Source organism: Anguilla anguilla, chromosome 2 (assembly GCF_013347855.1).
Source record: "Anguilla anguilla isolate fAngAng1 chromosome 2, fAngAng1.pri, whole genome shotgun sequence".
NCBI classification, from domain to species: domain Eukaryota; kingdom Metazoa; phylum Chordata; class Actinopteri; order Anguilliformes; family Anguillidae; genus Anguilla; species Anguilla anguilla.
In genome coordinates, this window is record NC_049202.1 from 29,364,128 (window position 1) to 29,385,564 (window position 21,437).

General features: G+C 38.6%; 1 protein-coding gene across 4 annotated transcripts in view; it reads left to right on the forward strand.

Annotated features, from left to right (window-relative positions):
- The first annotated feature begins 205 nt into the window (after nucleotides 1-205).
- Nucleotides 206-21,437, forward strand: part of cd37 (CD37 molecule) — a 39,123-nt gene continuing 17,891 nt past the window's right edge. The window contains exons 1-7 of one of the 4 annotated variants that reach the window (XM_035404344.1): nucleotides 211-504; nucleotides 6,825-6,892; nucleotides 7,162-7,225; nucleotides 7,390-7,472; nucleotides 8,552-8,682; nucleotides 10,811-10,885; nucleotides 11,724-11,831. In XM_035404344.1, coding sequence (XP_035260235.1) covers nucleotides 7,424-7,472; nucleotides 8,552-8,682; nucleotides 10,811-10,885; nucleotides 11,724-11,831 — 363 coding nt within the window. In that variant the 5' untranslated portion in view covers nucleotides 211-504; nucleotides 6,825-6,892; nucleotides 7,162-7,225; nucleotides 7,390-7,423. Of the gene's footprint in view, nucleotides 505-6,824; nucleotides 6,893-7,161; nucleotides 7,226-7,389; nucleotides 7,473-8,551; nucleotides 8,683-10,810; nucleotides 10,886-11,723; nucleotides 11,832-21,437 lie in introns of all 4 variants that reach the window. The other 3 variants (XM_035404343.1, XM_035404346.1, XM_035404345.1) reach the window with 3 other exon arrangements.

Here is a 21,437-nt window from a genome sequence, read left to right on the forward strand (position 1 = left end):
TCAATGCGTAATGTTCTGCCCAGCGCAGTCTTTTTACCTAGCACTCTGTGTAGTCCGAACAAATTCACCCCGACACAAACAAGGTACAAATGCAGTCCAAGAACTGTAAAGCGAAGGAAACGTGCAATATCTAGGCTACTGTATGGGCAAGCCTTAAACCCGTCAAGATAGGGTAACACTAGAAGCGCGATGGTACATAGATGATCGAAGTGTTACTTGGACAAGCGTGGAGCAAGCAATGTCTCTTCCGACAGCGTAATACACGTCATACTGAAGGTGACGCAAATACAACACGGAAGGTTTGTTACAGAAAGTTGTTTCAACCACGGAAAGTTTTAGTGTACTGTAAGAGCCTACGTATCGCTGGTTTTCTAAATATCAAGCTAGTTCCAGAGCACTTGTCTGACCTTTAGGTTATTGATCTGGAAAACGTATTGCGTTCATTCCAACGTGTGCATCGTGTGCATACACTAATTTGAGTTACTTCTCAGAACACAGCAGAAGGTAAGTGATCTATATATCTTTGTTGAAGTTAGATCTGACTTAATGTAGTATAATGTATTAAAGGCCTTTAATATTGTAACATTACTCGGGGTAGTGTGGGTTTGGCGTGACATCGCAAATTCATTCGGCACCAAATTTCTTAGCCTAATTAAGCAGACAATTACGGATACATTATTTGTTTCTTGTTAGAACGGTTTATTTTCTCAGCCTCATCGTGTTTAAGAAATCCAAGTAAAAAGATTAAAATTTTACAATTCTCATTTTGCTACCAAATGTGATGTGTCTTGCGCTTAATTAGTTTAATGACGCTAAAAATACTTTTAGATTATAGACCATTAAATATGGACATTAAAGCTGAAACAAGGAGCCTGCATGTGAAATATGCCATGACTGTTATCTATGAGGATTACTTATGGTCGTGCTTTCAATATTAATAATAATAATAATAATTATTATTATTATTATTATTGTTATTATTATTATAATATGGTATCTATATCACCTCCATTATCGTGCACACACATGCATGGAAACATGTAAAGCCTACACTCGTGCACACTCCTGCACATATGTGTAATTCTAAAATTGTTTTGCATAGTTAATTCTCTTTCAGATCTTGTATTTCCTGTATAATATTTGCTTGCTGATCTTGTCACGGGGCTGATTTTATTAGACCATGAAAATCATGTAGAGCACAGATGCGTTTATGAATATTTTCCTTTGTCGGAACACTAAACAAGGAGTGCTGCTTTATAAGGATCCAAGTGCAGATGGCAGTTGCAAACTCTAGCACAGATGAAAATCTGTTTTTGTATTTTTACAATGTGAATGTGGATGTTTTATACTTTCCCTTTAATTTTCCTTTCTTGCTGATGTTGCGCATGCTGTCTCCCATACCTGTCAAATTAGACTGCTTATTATGCTCTTAATCAGACAGAAAATTTTACAATTTCCTCATTACAAATTATGCAAAGTTGATGCTAGATTTGACGACCAGATACACTATATGACCAAAATCGCTGTTTACCATTATAATCACTGGCACTGCTATTGTTCAGATATTAAAGTATTAAAGTCACGGTTTTACAATGACATCAACAATAATCCAGTTTAGCCACATGTAATTTTCTTTTTAAAGCTGTGTTTAACAAGCAATGACCTATATGTTATATAGCCATGACTGGCTTTTATAACACTGAAGTAAACAAATTGTCAAATCAAGTTTCAAACATAGGCAAAATGTTTTTATAAATCAAAAGATAGTTACTCACACTTACTCTGAACTGAATAGTACAAACTGCATGAACTCCACCACAACCCCTACACTGAAGTCAATTATAAACTGAAAGAATGCTTTTATAATTAAAAAAATGGTTAGTCATCTTCATTATGAACTACTGTTTGCAATGAACCCCAAATTAAATAAAAGAACTATGGAATGTAAGGCTAAATGTTTTTTTTTTTTTTTGTTTATAAATACTTTTTCTTCCATTTTTGTTGAAGCCCCACTTTACCTGTATGTTTGATTGGCATAAGCTTAAGTAATTAAAGAAAAAATTGAAAAGCTTCCCTAGATGGAATACATCTTCAGCTATTATGGTTTAATAAAACTTCCCCAAGGTGTATTTTATAAAGACAAGCTCCTGCACATGAGACGCAAGCAGTCTGGAGTGATGGGGAGCCACAACATTCCTTGCTATACTGAAAAACTGCTTGAAGCACTCGTTGGGGAGCAGGTCAAATATTTTAGAGCCACATGAGCCAGTGCTGGCTGTGTCATTAGCCATCAACTTGTGTCTGTAATGTTTTAAGGCTGCATTTTTTACTATGTACTACCACTATGCTGATAGCGGTAGTATGGACGTATCCTGCATTACAGCATCAGCTTCTGCACCAGTAGCAACCTAATTTCATAGACATTACGAAACCATAATATGTACAAAACTAATAATATAGTACAAAACTATTTTCTTGAAAATAAAGAACACAATTGAACCAATTTCAACATTTGTATCTCTAAATTATAGTGGTTTTGTTATATAGGCCAAGGAAAATGTATCGAGGCATATTATGAAACCACTACATTTGAGGCCAAAAGTTTACATACACCTAGGCTATAGACATTCAAACTCAATTTTTCACAACTCCACACATTTCATCTTACCATAAATTTCATGTGCTAAGTCAAATAGGGTATCTATTTTATTTCCATAAGAGGTAATTTCAAAATAATAGCGAAGAGACACATTTATTTCAGCTTTTATGTACTATATCAGTGTAGCAGTTGGTCCGCTGGAGAGGCGGATTGGTCTCGGCTGCACCAGCTGATGGAGAGCGCATACATACCTAGGTTGCGTTAGCTAATCAGCCCTGGTGCTTAAAGGTGTGCTGCTCTTCACAGTTCGGGGCCGAGACTGGGAGCTAACACCGAGAACGCAGTTATGATTTTTGGTTCCTTTTATTTTGAGCACTGAAAAAAGGAAGGAATCCTCAGCTGGGATGCTGGAGGAGCTGGACCTGGCCGGGAAGGTGGGTCAGCTACAGAGCAGGGAACTGAAAAGTTGTTTTACTTTCTTTTGTCTTTGTTATTTTGACTTGTTTTTTTAGTTAATTGTTTTTGCCCGGAACCCGTGAGGGGGAATGGTGAAGGTGTCCGTTTATTTTATTTCATGTTTATGTGGGTGCGCTCTCTCCATGCGACAGACAACGGTGTTGCCCGGTACTGACGCATCTTCCTCCCCAGAGTGCCACGCTTAGTGTGTGACAATCAGATTTTCAGTGGGTCAAAAGTTTACATACACTTTGTTAGTATTTGGTGACATTGCCTTTTAATTGCTTAACTTAAATCAAACGCTTAGGGTAGCCTTTCACAAGCTTCTCACATTACTTTGCTGGAATTTTTGCCCATTCCTCCTGACAGAACTGGTCAGGTTTGTGGGCCTCCTTGCTCAGACACGCTTTTTCAGTTCAGTCCACAGATTTTCTATGGGATTCAGGTCAGGGCTTTATGATGGCCACTCCAGTACTTTCACTTTGTTGTCTTTAAGCCATTTTGTTACAACTTTGGAGGTATGCTTAAGATCATTGGCCTCCTGGAAGACCCAGTTGCGGCCAAGTTTTAACTTTCTAGCCGATGTCTTGAGGTGTTGCTTCAGTATTTGTAGATAATCCTCCTTCCTCATGATGCTGTCTATTATCTGAGATCTATTATCAGTTGCTTTTCGAGCAAAACACCCCCACAACATGATGCTGCCACCCCCATGCTTTACGGTTGAGATGGTGTTCTTTAGATTAAAAGCCTCACCCTTTTTCCTCCATTCATAGCACTGATCATCAAAAACAAATAGTGTAAACAACTGTCAAACATTTGAAATCTGTTTAAATTCATGGTTTATTAACTATAAAACCTATATTTGATACATACAAGATACATGTTTTATAGTATGTAGGCTACTTAATGACGGTTATGCTGGTGAATGTTCAACCATTACTTTGTAATAATGTTTTTTCAAGGAAGTATTTAATTTCAAAAAAGGGTGCTTCATTTACTCTCAATATTAAAATTTCATGGTGGGTGTCAACCTATTCAGTTATATCGCCTTGGAGACAGACACATGATACTATTGTGCAGGCACTTGGCATCATTTGTTACCCACTTTTTTCCAGAACATGACAGTTAAATTTTATTTTATATTGGCTTGACTTTTACAATATGTTATTGTGTAATTAGTGATAGTGTACCAGAAGACTAAAAATGTAAGCATGTACCTCACAATCCTTAGAAACTAGATTGAGTTAAATTCTTGCTCACGGAAGCATACAATATGTCGTCTCATGCAGAAAAGGGTTTTCTGTAGGAGTCTTTGTGACTGTGGAGGAGGGTTAATACGTGTAACTTCTGAGAACAGGAAATCCACTCAAGAATTAGTGGTTGTTCTTCCCCTCGTAGTCCCATCTCACGTTGCTTGCTTTGCTTATTATTCTTAGCTGTGTAGCTCGCTAGCTGGTTACAAAATATAGTATTGATGTGTAGCATCATGGCACTAGTCAGTCTCATCCCACAACTTTTTGTATTGTGTTTATACTTTTTGGCACTATTGGATTCCTCATTTAATTTGTTGCAAGTATATATAAATCAGCAATTTAAGGATATTCAAAGTTTACGTGTTGTGAACTTTGAATATTTGATATGACAGCCATGAAGGTTGATGCCAGCCCAAGTGTCATAAATGTTTCCATGTTCTCCCCGTGCCAGTGTGGGTTTCCTCCGGGTACTCCATGTTCCTCCCACAGTCCAAAGACATACAGGTGGGCTAATTGAAGACTCTAAATTGCCCATAGGTATGAGTGTGTGAGTGAATGGTGTGTTTGCCCTGCGATAGACCTGTCCTGGGTGTAATCCTGCCTCTCGCCCAATGCACACAGGGATAGGCTCCAGCAACCCCTGCGACCCTGGTCAGGATAAGCAGGTGTATAGATAATGGATATATGGATGCTTTCTTGTCAGAAGCAAGGTTGAAAATTGACACCCAATTTAAGACTGGAATGTACTGCATGTATTTTGCTAAGACTTTGGCCATATAAAGGTATAGCTAATATAAAAAGATTATTTGTTGTGTGTGTTGGGGAGTGGCGATAATTTTTCCTCATTTTCCTGCCCAATCTCAACTGTAGATTGTTCAACTTCTGCCACATTCTCCATCAATGCCACTTTCAATTGTAAACTGAAAACTGAACATTGTGAGTCACAATGATAAGGAGTCGCACAGTCCCCACAGACGGACAAAATGAGGAAGTAACTCCACCTGCTAAAAACTTTTCATTTGCATCAGCTTCCTGTTTTTCAGCATGCTGTTCCAAATTAGATCACAGAGATGTGCACTCAGACACGACAGACATGCACACATGCACACAGATTCCAAAAATATAAATACAATTTTAATCTCATTTTAAGCACATGCTTTGACAAAATTGGCTGAATTTTGGTGTTATAACAAAATCATGGAACCCTTAACCTATCTGCTGTATACTCACAAAACTTAATTGGGACTGGCAAGAGAACTCTTGGGCCTATACTGTAGATAATGCTTCATTCATCTGTGCTGAAATATGCAACTATGCAGTAGTAGTACACTGCTATACGTTTTCTTATCATAGTGTAGGATCCCTTTTCTGTAGATAAAGAACGTTGTTTCTTAAATTGTCATTCTCCATCATTATTTCATGCATTATTGATGCTGTGTTCAGTTTAGGCCTACATTATAGACGACAGGCTTTGGGAAAAGCCTGACAAATATGTTGTAAATGTCACTGTTCTCCAACTGATATTAATTTACTGCATTCTTCTGTCTACATTCATAACTAAGTGAAAAGCAATATAATAATTTGTCTAAAACAGTCATAAAAATGCAAGATTGGATGTCCTAAAGCATTCACATTTCTTTGGCTATAATAGTGTTGTAATCTGTAGCAACACAGCCTAATGCACCTGCATCAACCCTTGCGTGCAAATGTCAAATCTGGGCAATCCTCACCCATTTAGGGGGCGATATAAATAAAGGCTTTATAAATCCTGATTTGAACATCACAGAGACTTGGAAAATAACTTAAATAAAACCAATACCTTTTATAGTACTATATTAGATTATATACATCATTTATGTAGAAATAAAGTGCCAAAAATGCAATCTTGGCAAAAATGTAAAAAAAAAAGAAAGAAAAAGTTTTTCAATTTGTTGGTCAATAACAAATATGACAGTGTTTGTTGTGTCTCTTCATTATTGCATAATAATATGTACAGATACCATATGCCCATAATATTAAAGGCAAAACTGGAAAAAGGCAATGATATTTAATATTTATACTTAAAATGTTTCATCAATCAAGAATGATGACATTTCTGTTTTCACTCAATTATTTTTCTTGTGTATCTTTCTTTGATTATATTTTAATTGTAATAAACCACTGAGGACTTTGAAGTTAGAGACAAAAAGGATGTGCTCATTGGCTCTATATAAAAAAACCCTCCTACCTCCAGCCCAGGCATGACATTTTCCTATTTCCTGAATAATTCATTCCAGAGTTGAGTTTGCTTTAATTGAATCACATATGCCCTGAACCTGGGTAACTGTGTTTAAATTAACCTAAGGGATTGTTTACTAATCACACTGATAACACCACTTGTGACTGTTTTATAACATTGTCACTTTATGCCTGTCCCCTAGTTGGTGTTGTGCTGCTTGTATTTATTGACAGAATTATTTTTATTTTATTATGCATATTTTTACTTGGTTGGTTTTAATGATTGTTGCTCTTTTCAGATATGGTATCACAAGGCTGCCTCAGTCTCATCAAATACTTCCTGTTCCTGTTTAATCTGTTCTTTTTTGTAAGTACTGTTACACACGCACACACACACACACACACACACACACACACAAACCTATAGCTAATAGTAGCATGTATTTTTATTATTTTTTTCCACTTAGAATGCTGTACATGTAGTCCACCATATAGAATTCTGCTCTCATTTTCTTGAATCAAAAAAGAATCAAAGGTTTTTAGTTTTTAATTTGCTTGTATTTACAGTATGGTATAAAGTGTGATATTAAATGAGTCAGTGCATATATTAATTTGGTTTTCCTACCTGCCTTCTAGACCCTGGGATTGCTCCTGCTCTCTCTTGGATTATGGATTGTGTTTGATGAAGTGAGCTTCTTCAGTGAGTGTTATATTTTGTGTTTTGAGTACTTTACCATAATAGACTACCGACACAACAACACAATAATCAATTTAGGATTAGCATTAGTACTTTATTCCTTTCAGATGTGAACATATTAATGGGCATCCTCCTAAAATTCGGCAATTCATTTTTGGCTCCTGTAGGGGACACGAGTCTCTGGTCTTAATCTCCAAGACAATGTACTCTACTATGCTGAAATACTACAAGGGACTACACGGGACATTCGGTAAAAATAAAATAATCTCCCATCTCCCATTCTAGAAAAATCTGCCCAAGTGACATCTTTTTGTGTTTCCAGAGCAGCCAAATCTACTCTCAAGAGCTAGTAACCCTCAGGATGCAGCTATGCTCTCCAGCTGCAAGAATAGTGAAGCTAACCAGACACTGTACTTCATTGGCCAGCCAGCTATCACTGAGAAATTTGGTGTGTAATTCAGCATGACACAACTGGGCAAAAGATAGCTTATATACAGTAAAAACTGGTCCTAGTCCTTACTCTCCAGGTAGAGGTCTGTGGTACGTGAAATTAATTAATAGGTCTCATGCAGTGGGAAACGATAGAAATAACATGTACTGCAAAACAACTGCAAAAGTAAGAAGTGCTTGAAGTTTCAAAAAAACAGCGGGCAGTTGCCACAGGGAACAAATACATTGATAGGCTGGTGGATTTCATCAAATCGGTCCATCATGGAAACATATAGTATGCCTTTTTGCCTGTAATAGAACGTTGTTAGAAACAAAGCATGCATAAATTGCATTACTAAAATAATAAAACACGATTGCTGTGTGTCCATTTTTATTTCTTATTGAAGTTTGTTTTGTTATATCATATTGTAACCCACATTGCAGGGTTTGAGTCTTTGGAACACCTGTTGTCGCTGACAGCATTACTGTAACGGAAGGAGCACTCGGCATCAACAAGTGTCTTCTTAACATTTAAAAATGGAACACTGATTTAAAAGGAAAACAAGCAAATCATTTTTCATTCCTTTTAACGGGACATTACTATTTCCAATCAGTGCATGAACACTGTGATTGGAGTGCATAACCTCTCTGCAGTTTTTTTTACTCACATGCACATTGTAAAACTACAAAAAACGTCTTAAGAATAACTTTCCTTCATTCAAACCATACTTTTCCATAAAAAAATTATTTTTCATTGTAAAAGCATGGTTAATGTTCATAAGTTTATAATTCCACAGACATTTATTGACAATAAAAATTCAACGCTCTCTTACATCTGCAACTAAAGCAAATACAAATTTATCACTGTTACAGTGACTGTTGTTTTATCTTCTCTTTCAGTGCTAGCCCCCTCTTCCCTTTCTCTCTCTGTACTCTCATATTTTCTGGCCATTGGGGGCACTGTCACTATGGCAGTGGGCTTTTTTGGATGTGTGGGTGCACTGAAGGAGGTCAGATGCATGCTGGGAATGGTGAGTTGCTTTATTAATTCATTCATTAATTAGTTATTTTATTTATTTATCTATTTATTTATCAGGGAGGTCTCACTGAGACTAGAGTCTTTTTTACAGGAGAGCACTGTGTCATGGTTTTGGGTGGATGTATCACCCAGCTCCATTCCTTTCCCGTCCTGCTTCACTAATTCGAGTGTGCCACATCAATTTAGCTAAATGGGTTTTAGGCGTGCAGATTTCACTCTGCCTGCAAGTCCTCCTGCGCTCATTGGTTAGAGGTCTACAGGCGTGTTTAGTGCATTCGCAGTTGCACCTGTCGAACCTTACTTAAGGTCTGTGTTCACAGAGAAACAACGCTTTAGTGTCACCTATACACAAGAGCCGGTACTGGTACTGAACGAACTCCGTATATCTGGGTTGGTCTCAGGAGGTATTCTTTGAGAGAGAATTGCGGGTGTAGTTTCGCCCTAGCTTATGTTAGCTGTCTTGAGGTCTCTTAGTTTCAGTTCCTGTGAGTGGAACTGTCGCTTAGTTCACCTTCAGGTGCATTTGTTTTCTGTTTGTTTTCTATAGGCTTTCGTTTACTCCTTAGCGGATTGCCTTATTTATTTGGGATAGTCTCCCGTGGAGTGAAGCCATTTTCTTTTCTATTTTTTCTCCTATATCCCTGTGTCTCTCTTAGAGACTTGGTGGTTATTCTCTTTGTGGGGAATAGCTTTTTGAAACCTGTTCTGTCGCGGTAGTTTTTGAGGTCACTAATGTCTCCACCTTTGTGTACAGGCAGGATATATTGCTTTCCACACCTAAAGTTGGGGACACTTTGCATTATTTTTACAATTGTAAGCTACTGAGAAGTGCACATTTAACAACTGACATTTGCAGATTTTCTGTCATATTTGATGCACACACATAATGATGGCTGTCTTTGAAGAGCACAATGTAAAGACAGAATAGACAGTCACAGTTCTCTCGTGAGAATGTTATTTTTCGTGGTACACCTGTACTCATGAGAATACATTTTTTCCACAATATTTTGAAACCAAAACAAACATGGAACCCATGCAGCTTGTAACAATTGTGGTTTGTGTGGTGATATGCATAGAAAAAACTGACATTAGAATTGTCATTATACAGACTCTCATAAGTCTGCTGCAAATCCATGAGTCGCTCATCATTTTTGACACGCCAGAAAACATGTTTATTCGACTCAGCCATTACGCATGTTGGATCTTGTGTTTACTTCCGTATGTTCCCCCTCTTCCTTCCTCTGTAGCAAATTTTTAATTTTCATTTACTATTGAAAATTCCTGTTGCGACTGAAGTCTTTGAAAAGCGCAAACTACAGGATTGTGCAAGGGCTAGCCCTGATAAAATCATGTTTGATTTAATTGTAGTGCTGAGGACTGGGATTGTATGATTGATTTGAGTCTTTCACTCTCCCACACATAACAATTACAGCTTTGACTACACAGTGTGACTACCCTGGACTAGTGCAGAGTCTACCTGATATTCTTGCCAAATAGGGCTAAAAAACAGTGTAATGTGTCCCCAGCTTAGGGACAGTGCCAGAAATTAGAGTTAAATTGGTTTGAGAGCTGTAAAAGGCTCATCCCCCATAACTTTTCGTGGCCATAACTAGTAATGCATCCAGCACTTCCTCTTCTGTAAAATGCCTAATGGAGAGTGTTATGAGATGCCTATCTTTTCCGGGAGTCTTCGGGCGAACGGTGGGATCGGAGCCAAGTGGTCACGTATCGCGTTGGATCCCATTGGGATAAAGGACAAGTTTGGTCAACATCAAAGCGGATGCTCATTTCAAGAGTATTTTCTACTAATAAAGCTAGAATACTGAGTTTGTTGTTGCCATTCAGAGTTTGGTTGCAGGAGCCCTGAATGTCTGAGTTGAGCAATCTGAGGAAGCCGGCATCCTGGCTACTAGGGGCTTGCCTGAAGGGATTAACAAGAGCTTGAAAAATAAAATAAGGAAGGGAGGCAGTCAAGCTGCCCTCAGTCAAAATTCGAAACACAATTTCTGTAGTTTCCTTGATTTTCTTCTTAACCCTGTAAGAGAAAAATTGCCTGAAATTCCTCATTTGATGTTAGGCTAGAGCATGTACTGGACTTGATCCATCTTGTCTTCCTGCAGTATTTCTTCCTGCTCACAGTCCTGCTGGCAGCTCAGATTGTAGGAGGAGTTATTTTCTTCACACAAAAGACTGCGGTAAGGCATTTGTTTGTTGTTATCATCACTCTTTGTGCCATTGTGAATGCTACAGTGTCAAGTTAAGATTGACTGCTGGGTGGCTTATCCTGTTATAACACTGTTCTAGTGCATGACTGGGGTCCACAGTTTGATTTTGAATCTGGACCGTGCCTAGTGCCGACTGTGACTGGCAGCCCCATTGGGACACACAATCGGCTCTAGTGTTACCCTGGGATGGGCAGGTTTCACCCAGCCAGGAATACAACTCATCGCTCAGTGCAACCCCCTCCGAATGATCAGGCACCCACAAGTCCACGTGTTGAGCCATACATGACATATCCTCCTCTGACTCATGTCTGTATAGGTGAACTGCAGTGTGATAAGAAGTGGCGGCAACTTAACATACTTGTCTGCTCTCTCTCAAATGGATAATGGAGTTTGCAGCAATGAGTGCTGAATTATATATGTACAATTGGAGATTCCAGATATGGAAGAAAAAGAGGAGAATATATAGATATGAACATTCATTTTATAGTATTTATTCACAAATATAAACATAAAAATCATGTTTTGTAGCTATATTACTAAACATACATAGCATGTCATTTATATTGTCATGTGCTCAAAATGTTTTAAATAACAATTGTGCTTTATATTGTAAAATAATAAACAAACAAATAAAAAACAAGACTTTATTGCAGGACTTACAAATAAATGTGTAAAATATTTCTGAAAATTTACTTACCATTTCAATTTGGAGACACTTGGCAGAGAGGTTGATTGATAAAACAAAATATATGAATGCAGATTGATTAATAATAGTATTACCATCCAAACTGTCTTTGTCTTGTTTTAGTTTGAAGACAAAGTAAAAGAGCATGTGCTCCAAATCATCACATCAATCAGAAAGAATAACTCCAGTCTGAACCATTTTGAGAAGACTCTGGAGTACATACAGAGAGAGGTAAGGTACATTACTGTATACAGTTGAGGCCAAAAATTAACATACACCTAGGCTAAAGATATTCAAACTCAGTTTTTCACTCCGCACAGTTCATGTTACCATACATTTCTTTTTGCAAGTGTATTAGGGCAGCTACTTCACATCAGAGGTCATTTTATTGGAGACAAATTTATTTCAGCTTTAATTCACTATATCAGAATTCTAGTGGGTCAAAAGTTTACATACACCAAGTTGACTGAATCTTCCAGACAGTCTGGAAGATTCCAGAAATTGATGTAATGGCTTTTAGAAGTTTCTGATTGGCCAAATGTCATAATTAGGAGTCAATTGGGAGTTAATTGGTACCTGTGGCTGTATTTAAGGGCCTACCTTTAGAGCCACTGTGTTCTTGCCCTTGACACTATGGGAAAATCCAAACTACTCGACTAAGACCTCAGAAAAAGAATTGCGGACTTCCACAAGTAGGGTTCCTCCAATGTCCAAACAACTAAAGCTACCACGAGCATCTATACAAACAATTGTAGGCAAATATAAAAACCTTGAGACCACACAGACACTGGAGGCACAGGTTCAGGAAGGAGGCACAAATTAACTCCCAAGGCTGAAAGAACTTATGTCCAAAAGGTTCAGCTGAACCCCAAAACAACAATAAAGGAACTGGTGAAGGAATTGGAGGCATCAGGTATCAAAGTATCTACATCTACCATTATGAGAATCCGCCATGGCCTGAAAGGCTGTCGTGTAAGGAAGCCCCTACTCCAAGACAGGCATAAAAAAAGCCAGAATGAAGTGTGCAGGTGATCACCAGCATAAAGACCTAGCCTTTTGGAGGAGTGTTCTCTGATCAGATGAAACAAAAGTTTAACTGTTTGGCCATAATGATCAGCGCTATGTATGGAGGAAGAAGGTTGAGGCTTTTAATCCAAAGAACACCATCCCAACTGTGAAGCATGGGGGTGACAGCATCATGTTGTGGAGGTGTTTTGCTAGAAAAGGGACGGGTGCACTTCATAAAATAGATGGCATCATGAGGAAGGAGGATTATCTAAAAGTTCAAACTTGGTCGCAACTGGGTCTTCCAGCAGGACAATGATCCTAAGCATACATCCAGTGTTGTAGCAAAATGGCTTAAAGACAACAGTGAAAGTAATGAAGTGGCGATCACAAAGGCCTGACCTGAATCCCATAGAAAATTTGTGGACTGAACTGAAAAAGCATGTCCGAGCAAGGAGGCCCACAAACCTGGCTGAGTTACACCAGTTCTGTCAGGAGGAATGGGCAAAAATTCTGGAAAAGTATTGTGAGAAGCTTGTGAAACGCTACCCCAAGCATTTGATTCAAGTTAAGCAATTAAAAGGCAATGCCACCAAATACTAACAAAGTGAAAACTTTTGACCCACTGAAAATCTGATATAGTACTTAAAAGCTGAAATATATATTTCTTAGCTATTATTTTGAAATGACCTCTTATTGAAATAAGGTAGATACCCTAATTGACTTAACACAGGACATGTATGGTAACATGAAATATGTGGAGTTGTGAAAAATTGATTTTGATTGTCTTTAGCCTAGGTGTATATAAACCTTTGGCCTTAACTGTAGTTCCCCCACACTCCACTTTCCTTCACTTTCTTAAAGACTAATACTCATCTCATCTGTCTATAAGACTTTGTTGTAGAACTAAATGTATTTTTAGTGTATTTTTAGTGTTTTGCATCTTGTGGTGTGGTCTTCTCTTTATGGTCTTTGACACATATATGCCTACATCTTGTGGAGTTTTCTTCATCTGTTTCAACAATTGACAATTCACAATTGTAAGTACTGAGTCATCCACTACAGTGGTCTTTTATGGTTCTTGGTCCTCATGTTGAGAGACCAGGGTTTCCCCCAGAAAAGTTGTTAGGCCCGGTGGCAAGTATCTTTTGACAGGAGTCAGTGACCGGCGGCCAAGTGTCTTTTTTAACAGGGGCCCGGTGCGGGCCAGCGACAGACTGATGGCAGCATTAAGGTAGGGCCCTATAGTTTCTGTGATAACAGAATCACGGACGGAATCGTGGAATTGAGAATTTAAAAAAGCTATAACACAGATTCCATAGGGCCCTACATTAAGTCAGTGCTAAAAGCTGACTGGAGATTTGAAAATAAGACTATGTAATGTGAATGTTGTTATAAATAAGTCATTTATTCAACACACATTTAAAAAATCAACAACTATTTACAGCATAGCAGAGTCTTACAAAGAATCTGACAACAATGTACAGTCTTGGAATCCTGTGTTTTCAACAACAACAAAATTAATTAAATAAAATTAAATAAAATTAAATTAAATTAAATTACATAAAGTCCTGATTGGCTACTGAATCTTACAGCCATGATATGCTGGGCACATTTCAACAACAACAAAAGAAATTAAATTAAAATAAAATAAATAATATCAAAGTTTTTGCACTCTACAAAAAACTTGTATTCAAGTCCTGATTGGCTACTGAATCTTACAACAAGCCTTGGAATGCTGGGCACATTTAAATATTTAAAAAACTGTCTAAGGTTTTTTGGCTTTTACCTTTCCTCCTTGACATTATCCCTAAATGTCACAAGGAAGTATCTGTGTTACTGACTGTTTGGCTAGCTAGCTAGCTACGTTAGCTAAATTACCACGTTGTCATAAGATTTTTCCAGACCATGAAAACTGTGTGTTTTTACATTTTGGACAGATGTGGCTCCTGAGTAAATCTATCATTGTTTCCGTTGCAGCACTTTCGACACAAGCAATATCGAAAAAATCCTGAAATTTCTTCTTATTGTGAAGAGTGCCTGACCCTCAACCGTAGCGTTTTTTCCCCAAAGATGGTATTTCTAGATATAGCCTAATTTTGCCGCTGTGTTAACACATTTCTACGGTTGCCGGTCAGGCACTCTTCACTGTAAGAAGAAATTTTAGGATTTTTCCGATATTACTTGTGTCGAAAATGCTGCGATGGAAACAACGATAGTTTTACTCAGGAGCCACATCTGTCCAAAATGTAAACAAGCAGGCAGTTTTCACGGTCGGGAAAAAAGTTACTATTTAAAATTTTCCTGAACTCCCCTCAGTGCCAGAAGAACATCAGACAACCCAAAAATACATCCCAGTTTAAGTAAGCATCATGTATTCACGCCTCTTGTATGTATATGAAGTTCCCAATATGCCATTGTCCACTCCTTTTGGAATTGCTCAGGTGTCTGAACAATTTGTACTGGTTGGGATGGATCTTGCGGGGAAACTGACAGGAACTCTAAGAGGCAATATGTACATATGATTGACTGAAATACAAAGTGGGCCTAGGCATATCCACTAAAGTCTAAACAAGCGTAGGATATAGCATAATGCATTGTGGATTTTGTTTATAGAATTGGGGCTCTTAAAAGAATTCTCATTGTCTGAGGAGGGGAATTTGGGAATTTGGGTGCTTTCCTATTATCCTACTACTTGAATAGCCAGTTTTACACTGAAGGGAACTTTGACAAGATGGACCCAATAGGGCTCTACAGTGCTCCTATTTTAGGAGCATTTGCTCCTGAAAATGTATGTGTGCCAACAGGAAAAATAATTTAGGAGCACATCTACTAATTGGGATGCATTAGTGTGCTTCTAAATTTTTCAACACAGGAGCACGTGTGCCCCTTGTTTAGCGTTAGCGTAGAGCCTGGCCCAATAGTCCATCTTGTCAAATTTATATATATATATATTAGGGATGAGCGAGTACACCATTATCCGTATCCGTATCTGTATCTGTTCAACCAACTAAATTATCTGTATCTGTATCCGTACTCGGAATGGGCGGGGATTACACCGGAAGTGGGCGGGATCTACCCGGAAGTTGGTATTTTAACCTCTTACCAGCGCAAAGCCCCCAGTGGTTGACACGCCGGCGTGCCGACATTACTGAACTCAGACATTCAGTGCTACTGCAACCAAAGTATGAGTTAATAACAGAAACGCCTTGTTTTAGTTTCATTGGTAGACTATACATGACAACTATGCCGAATACGGAGTTTCGCAGCGCCACCATTGTCACTCTGGTCGTTCGTTTAACATGCGTCACCCCCTCCCTGCAGTCTCATCTGCAACTACACCCTCCCACCCAGCTAATGGACAATATTTAATACGGATTGTCCAAGGCAATATATGACCGCTCAGCCTCAAAAGGGACATCTCTATGCATAAAACCAATGGTAAGGTTATGTATTTATTCAATATTTAGTCCCAGATATTGACTGTAGAATGACATGGTATCATTTTTTAAAACTTTGTCTCGTTTATTTCGTTATTCAGTGAGCAGCGTTTTCACTGCTGTATTGGCATATCTTAGGGCTATTTTCGGGTTTATCTTGTTGCTATGACGGAATACGATTTTTGAGTGGTGAAAGAATATGTTTATGAATGCCCAGATAGACAATATTGTCCATTATGTCATGGGTGGGGGGTGTAGTTGCAGATGAGACTACAGGGAGGGGGTGCATGTTAAATGAACAACCAGAGCGACAATGGTGGCGCGGCGAAACTCCGTATTCGGCATAGTTGTCATGTATGGTCTACTAATGGAACTAAAACAACGCATTTCTGTTTCTAACTCATACTTTGGTTGCAGTAGCACTGAATGTCTGAGTTCAGTAATGTCGGCACGCCCCGACCACTAGGGGTTTTGCGCTAGGAGGTTAAAATACCAACTTCCGGTTATTCCCTGTGCATTTCCGGTTTAAGCCCCGCCCGTTCCGAGTACGGATACGAGTACAGATAATTTTGTTGGTTGAAAAGATACAGATACAGATAATGGTGTACTCACTCATCCCTACTACGCACAATGAGGCTAAAGAACACTGATCTCAGACCTTCTGTTTTCTTATGGTGCGTTCACGTTTTAACCAACAGATGTCGCTGGTGAGCTTTCCAACGGAGCCGCCCCACTGTAACTGTAGTTTAAAAAAACATCTTAAAAAAAAATTCCCTGATGCTTAGACCCGGCGGGGGCTCAACTTAGTCCCGGCGGGCCGCCGGGCTTGCAATACAATGTGGAGACACAGCAATAGATTCCAAAACGAAAACCAAAAAGTGCAAAACCAAAGTGTTTCAAATTTTATTGTAGAGAAGCGTCATATTGATGCTACAGTAACTAAATAAGATAACGCTTCGGATATTGTCTCTAAAATATTGGGTTACTGTGTAAGTTATCTCAGTGGATTTGTTAGTGCAAATGATGCTAATTTATTATCCCTTACCATGGATAATGTCACATTATGTTTATGTTGGATGCAGCTTATGCAGTTTATAAAGCCCATACAGTATTTCAATGAACTCTGTGCTAACCTACACCTCGTAAGTGCCTGGAGTTGATCCGATTATTTGCTTATGCTTCTGTGAGCAATTTGATAGTTACGTCTTTTCCCACAGGATTTCCCACGTCATTTCCCTATATCAAAGCAGTTCTGACGTGGTTATTTTGTCATGGTGCTACATTGGCCATCTGATGAAAAACATGTTTTCAACATACAAAAATGGCAAGTTACTCACACATACAAAGCTCTGCTCTGTCTGTATATCATTAATCCATACTGGCAAAATCTAGGCCTGCTAGTAAAAGTATTATATCAAAATTATGCCAAGTTACGCCAGTGTGACACCCCTGGGAGGGAGATGCGGCAGTTCACCACTGGTTACTGCATAGAGAGAGAGACAGCGCACCCACACAAACCCAAAATAAAATAAAAGAACATCTTCACCCTTCTCCCTCACGGGTTCCAGGCAAAAACAATAAACTAAAACAACAAGCTAAAATAGTAGTAAAACAGAACGACCACTTTCCAGTGCGCCACCTGTAGCTGGCCCTTTTTCCAGCCGGACCAGCTCTTTCTAGTTTGCAGTGGTGGTTTACTTTTGTTTTGTGCTCTTTTAAACACTGTTAAACAAACACTAAACAAAGAAACAAATTAAAGAAACACTTTTGTGTGAGCTCCTGGTCTTGGCCCCAAACTGTGCAGAGCAGCACACCTTTAAAGGAGTAACATGGTGGTTGAATGGGACACTTGACAGTTGTCTTTAGGCAACAACAAAATAAATGTGCATAATTTTTTAATTTTCAGTCATTTAAATGTATTTTAAAACGTATTTTTCTAAGCCTAAATTTCCCACTATAAAAGTTCACCCGAACTGTCTGGGCGTGGTAATGAGAACTGTCAGTTAGCTATGATGATGCCCCGTTACTATAGCTACCTCCATGATACGCGCTCATCTTGGGAGACTGAATTTTCACAAGCTAGCTAACTTAGTATATCAAGTATCGATAGCTTAGAACTTTGACTTATATCCAATAATAATTTTTGCTAGCTAGCTAGCCAAGTTAAGATAAAACCACAACTATAACGTCCATATGAAAGCAAACTAGCTAGCTAACATTATTGATAACATTACATTATGAAAGCAAACTACATAGCTAGCTAACGTTAGCTAGCTAGCTATAAATGAATATAACCAACCAGAGATAGTCTAACAGTCCTTAAAAGGCACTCTAATAAGTGAACCTAACGTTAGTCAAATATTTGCATTGTCTTGCCTGTAAGCCACAAGTTATCCATGGGTCGCCAAATTTGATTTAGAATGAGCTATCACAGCAATCTGACTGACAGTAGGGAGGGCAAAACGGAGCTTTAGAATGTTGCCAGCAGTGTATGCGCATGAGTTCGACAATATATTTCTCACAGAAAAGGTAGTTTGTCGCCTTTTTTAGTTCATTACAGTGGTGATAGAAGTGACAATAATTAAGTGGTGCTGTGCTGTTAGCCTTTACTGTTTGCAGTACAAGGTTAATGTGAAGTAGCTAGCATAATCGGACAGCACTAACCCACAATAATGTATTTTGAAAGATACTTGCTCAATCGAACGGTAAATCTGAAAAACGTTCGATTAGTCAGCGGCACCGAAATTTTCATTCACACCCTCAATAAATGGCAAAAGTCCCAGTAGAAGATTGAATTAAACCTTTTAAAGTTATATATTTTCTGAAAGGTTATCAATTCCACTTGGCCACAGGGAGTGAAACTAGGCGATCTGAACATATAATTTCTATGTAAATAATGTCAGAAGGATTCAGCCTAGTTGTTTGCTACCTGAACTTCCAAACACACTTGTAGCAGGACGGTGTTTCCAGCCCTATTTTTTACAGTCTCTGGTCCAGTCAGATTTCTTTACGGGGTGTGGAAAGGGGAGTGGTTACTGTACTTGTGATGCACTAAGTCGATAACATTCTCAACTGGTTGAAAACAGGACGATAAATTTAAAATGCATATTTCTCCAAAAATGAAGAACGGACATATTTAATACTTTACTCATCGTGTTTCTTCAATGCCTCTTGTGCAAATAGCACATAAAACCGAGAAAGTGTGAAAACTACCATGTTACTCCTTTAAGCGCCTGTGCTGATTAGTTAACACAACCCAGGTGCATGTGCTCTCTCCACCAGCCGGCGCAACCGAGACCAATCTGCTTCTTCGGTGGACTGAATGCCACAAACTTAGACAGTGCTTTGTATGTGTGAGTAACTTGGCATTTTCGTATGTTGAATATGTATTTCTCATCAGATATAATTTCTTTTTGTACTGAGTTTCTTATTAGTTAGTGATAATAGTAGTGCATATAAATGTAGGCTATGAGAGACATGCATACACATGAATGCATGAAAACTCACATAGCTTAAATTGTAGCTGGAAGAAACACATAGGCTTGGATTCAATTATTTTCTTTTACCATGAATGACAAATAAATGAACGTATTTGTCATAATTGTAAAAGGAAGTGTTTTTAACGGGGTACCTTCTAATTGTGGGATCTATAGGGCTAGCTAACATGAATTTATAAATGTGTTGCAGGGTAGCTATAGTAGCCTAGTTAAAAAGTGGTTACCAGTACAGGTGAGAATTTGGCCATTTTAAGTTAAATAAAATCGATATACCAGCCATGAAGTATTTGTTATCTTGATCCAGTTTCTATACGACCGGTTATGTTACCTACCGGACTGACTCGCAATACGGGTTTTGGTGCTTAATTTCTGAGCCGTATGTACTAACATTATACACTCGGTCTGTTGTCTCGTTAGCAAGGTAGCTAACATTAAACTCGGTCAAAATGCCAAAAGTGGAACTGTCTAAAGTGTGGGTCTATTTTATTTGGATTTCAGAAATATAAATGAATATCTCAAAAATATTATACAGAAGCAAGAACAATAGTTTAAATGTTTTATTTGTGTTTAGCCAGCAAGTAAGGGTAATGAGTTAAACAATTGGTTGAGTCCGAGGGGGGAATTTAAACCCAGGCTGTTACATCCAGAAACGCCTCAGTCCTTAAAAACATTTCTGTACCTTCTGACCCCATTTCAACAGACAGAATTCTCAAACAACTGTACACATCCGCACATTGTGTTTTTTTCTTCTTCTTCTTTTTTCTGCCTGATTACATCATCACAATGCTCCAAGCCCACAAACAATATGTCTCCCCATTGGATATTTAGCAACACCAGCCAATCAAAACATCGCATACACACACAAAATGAACATACATATTTCTGACCAAGAAAACTCTCGTCTAGTTCAGCTACATTGTTGGTGGCTCACTGGTAACGTTGTTGCCTTCGGACCGTTGAGACACAGGGTCTATTACTTTTAAACTATTGCTTTTACAATTCTTTTGGATCCTTGTGGACCAAATCTAGCCGCTCTTTCACCGAACATATAGACTCTATTATGACATATCATCTAGCCGCTCAGTTAACCGGCTAATTTGGTCGTAATGTCTAGCTGGCTAGGATACAGCCAAGCCATATGGAATAAAAACGGAGCTGAATTGGGCTTACTGGGCTTCTTTCTATAAGAGCATGAGCAAATGACAGCATTAAAGAATGTCTTCTTATTGCAAAGCCGTTCATAGGCATTTAATTGCCTTACATCAGCAGGGCTTGAGGATGCTTGCTCTGGGTAATGCCGAGGAATGACAGACTGCCCTATCTAAAAGTAGACAATTTACTCAATTAAAGTTGTTGAAAACAAGCCTAAGCATCATAATAATATGATGAGAAGATTCATGGATTTAACCTCTTTCAAACAGGGCATGCCATTTAGCTTGCAACTCAGGGCAACTCGTGTTGCAAGTCGTCGCACTGGCAAAGTGGTATTTTCATTATGGATTTTGATGTGCCACAGCCATATGGAAATTCTGTGACTTGCTCTAAGGCAAATTGGGAGGACAGCCACTGCTGGTGGTGTGTCAGTCACGATCAAGCAGTGCACTGCAACTTTTGTGCAGCTCATTGCAATTTTGGTGTCAGTCTAAGTCGCTTATCAAATAACACATACAAATAAATAGTAACGGGGCAAGGAGTTCACATCAGCACAAGTCAACAGGCAGTGACCGAGGAAGCATTCTCCAAATGCACATTAGTCCCTATGGAAACTATCCAGAATCCAGATGTTATAAGAGTAATAACCTTCCTGAAGTAGCCCATGTCATATGGGTTGTGGGAATTTCCTGGAGAAGTTTCTGAGGCGTGCATTTGACTGACATTGTTGCTGTCCACAATGT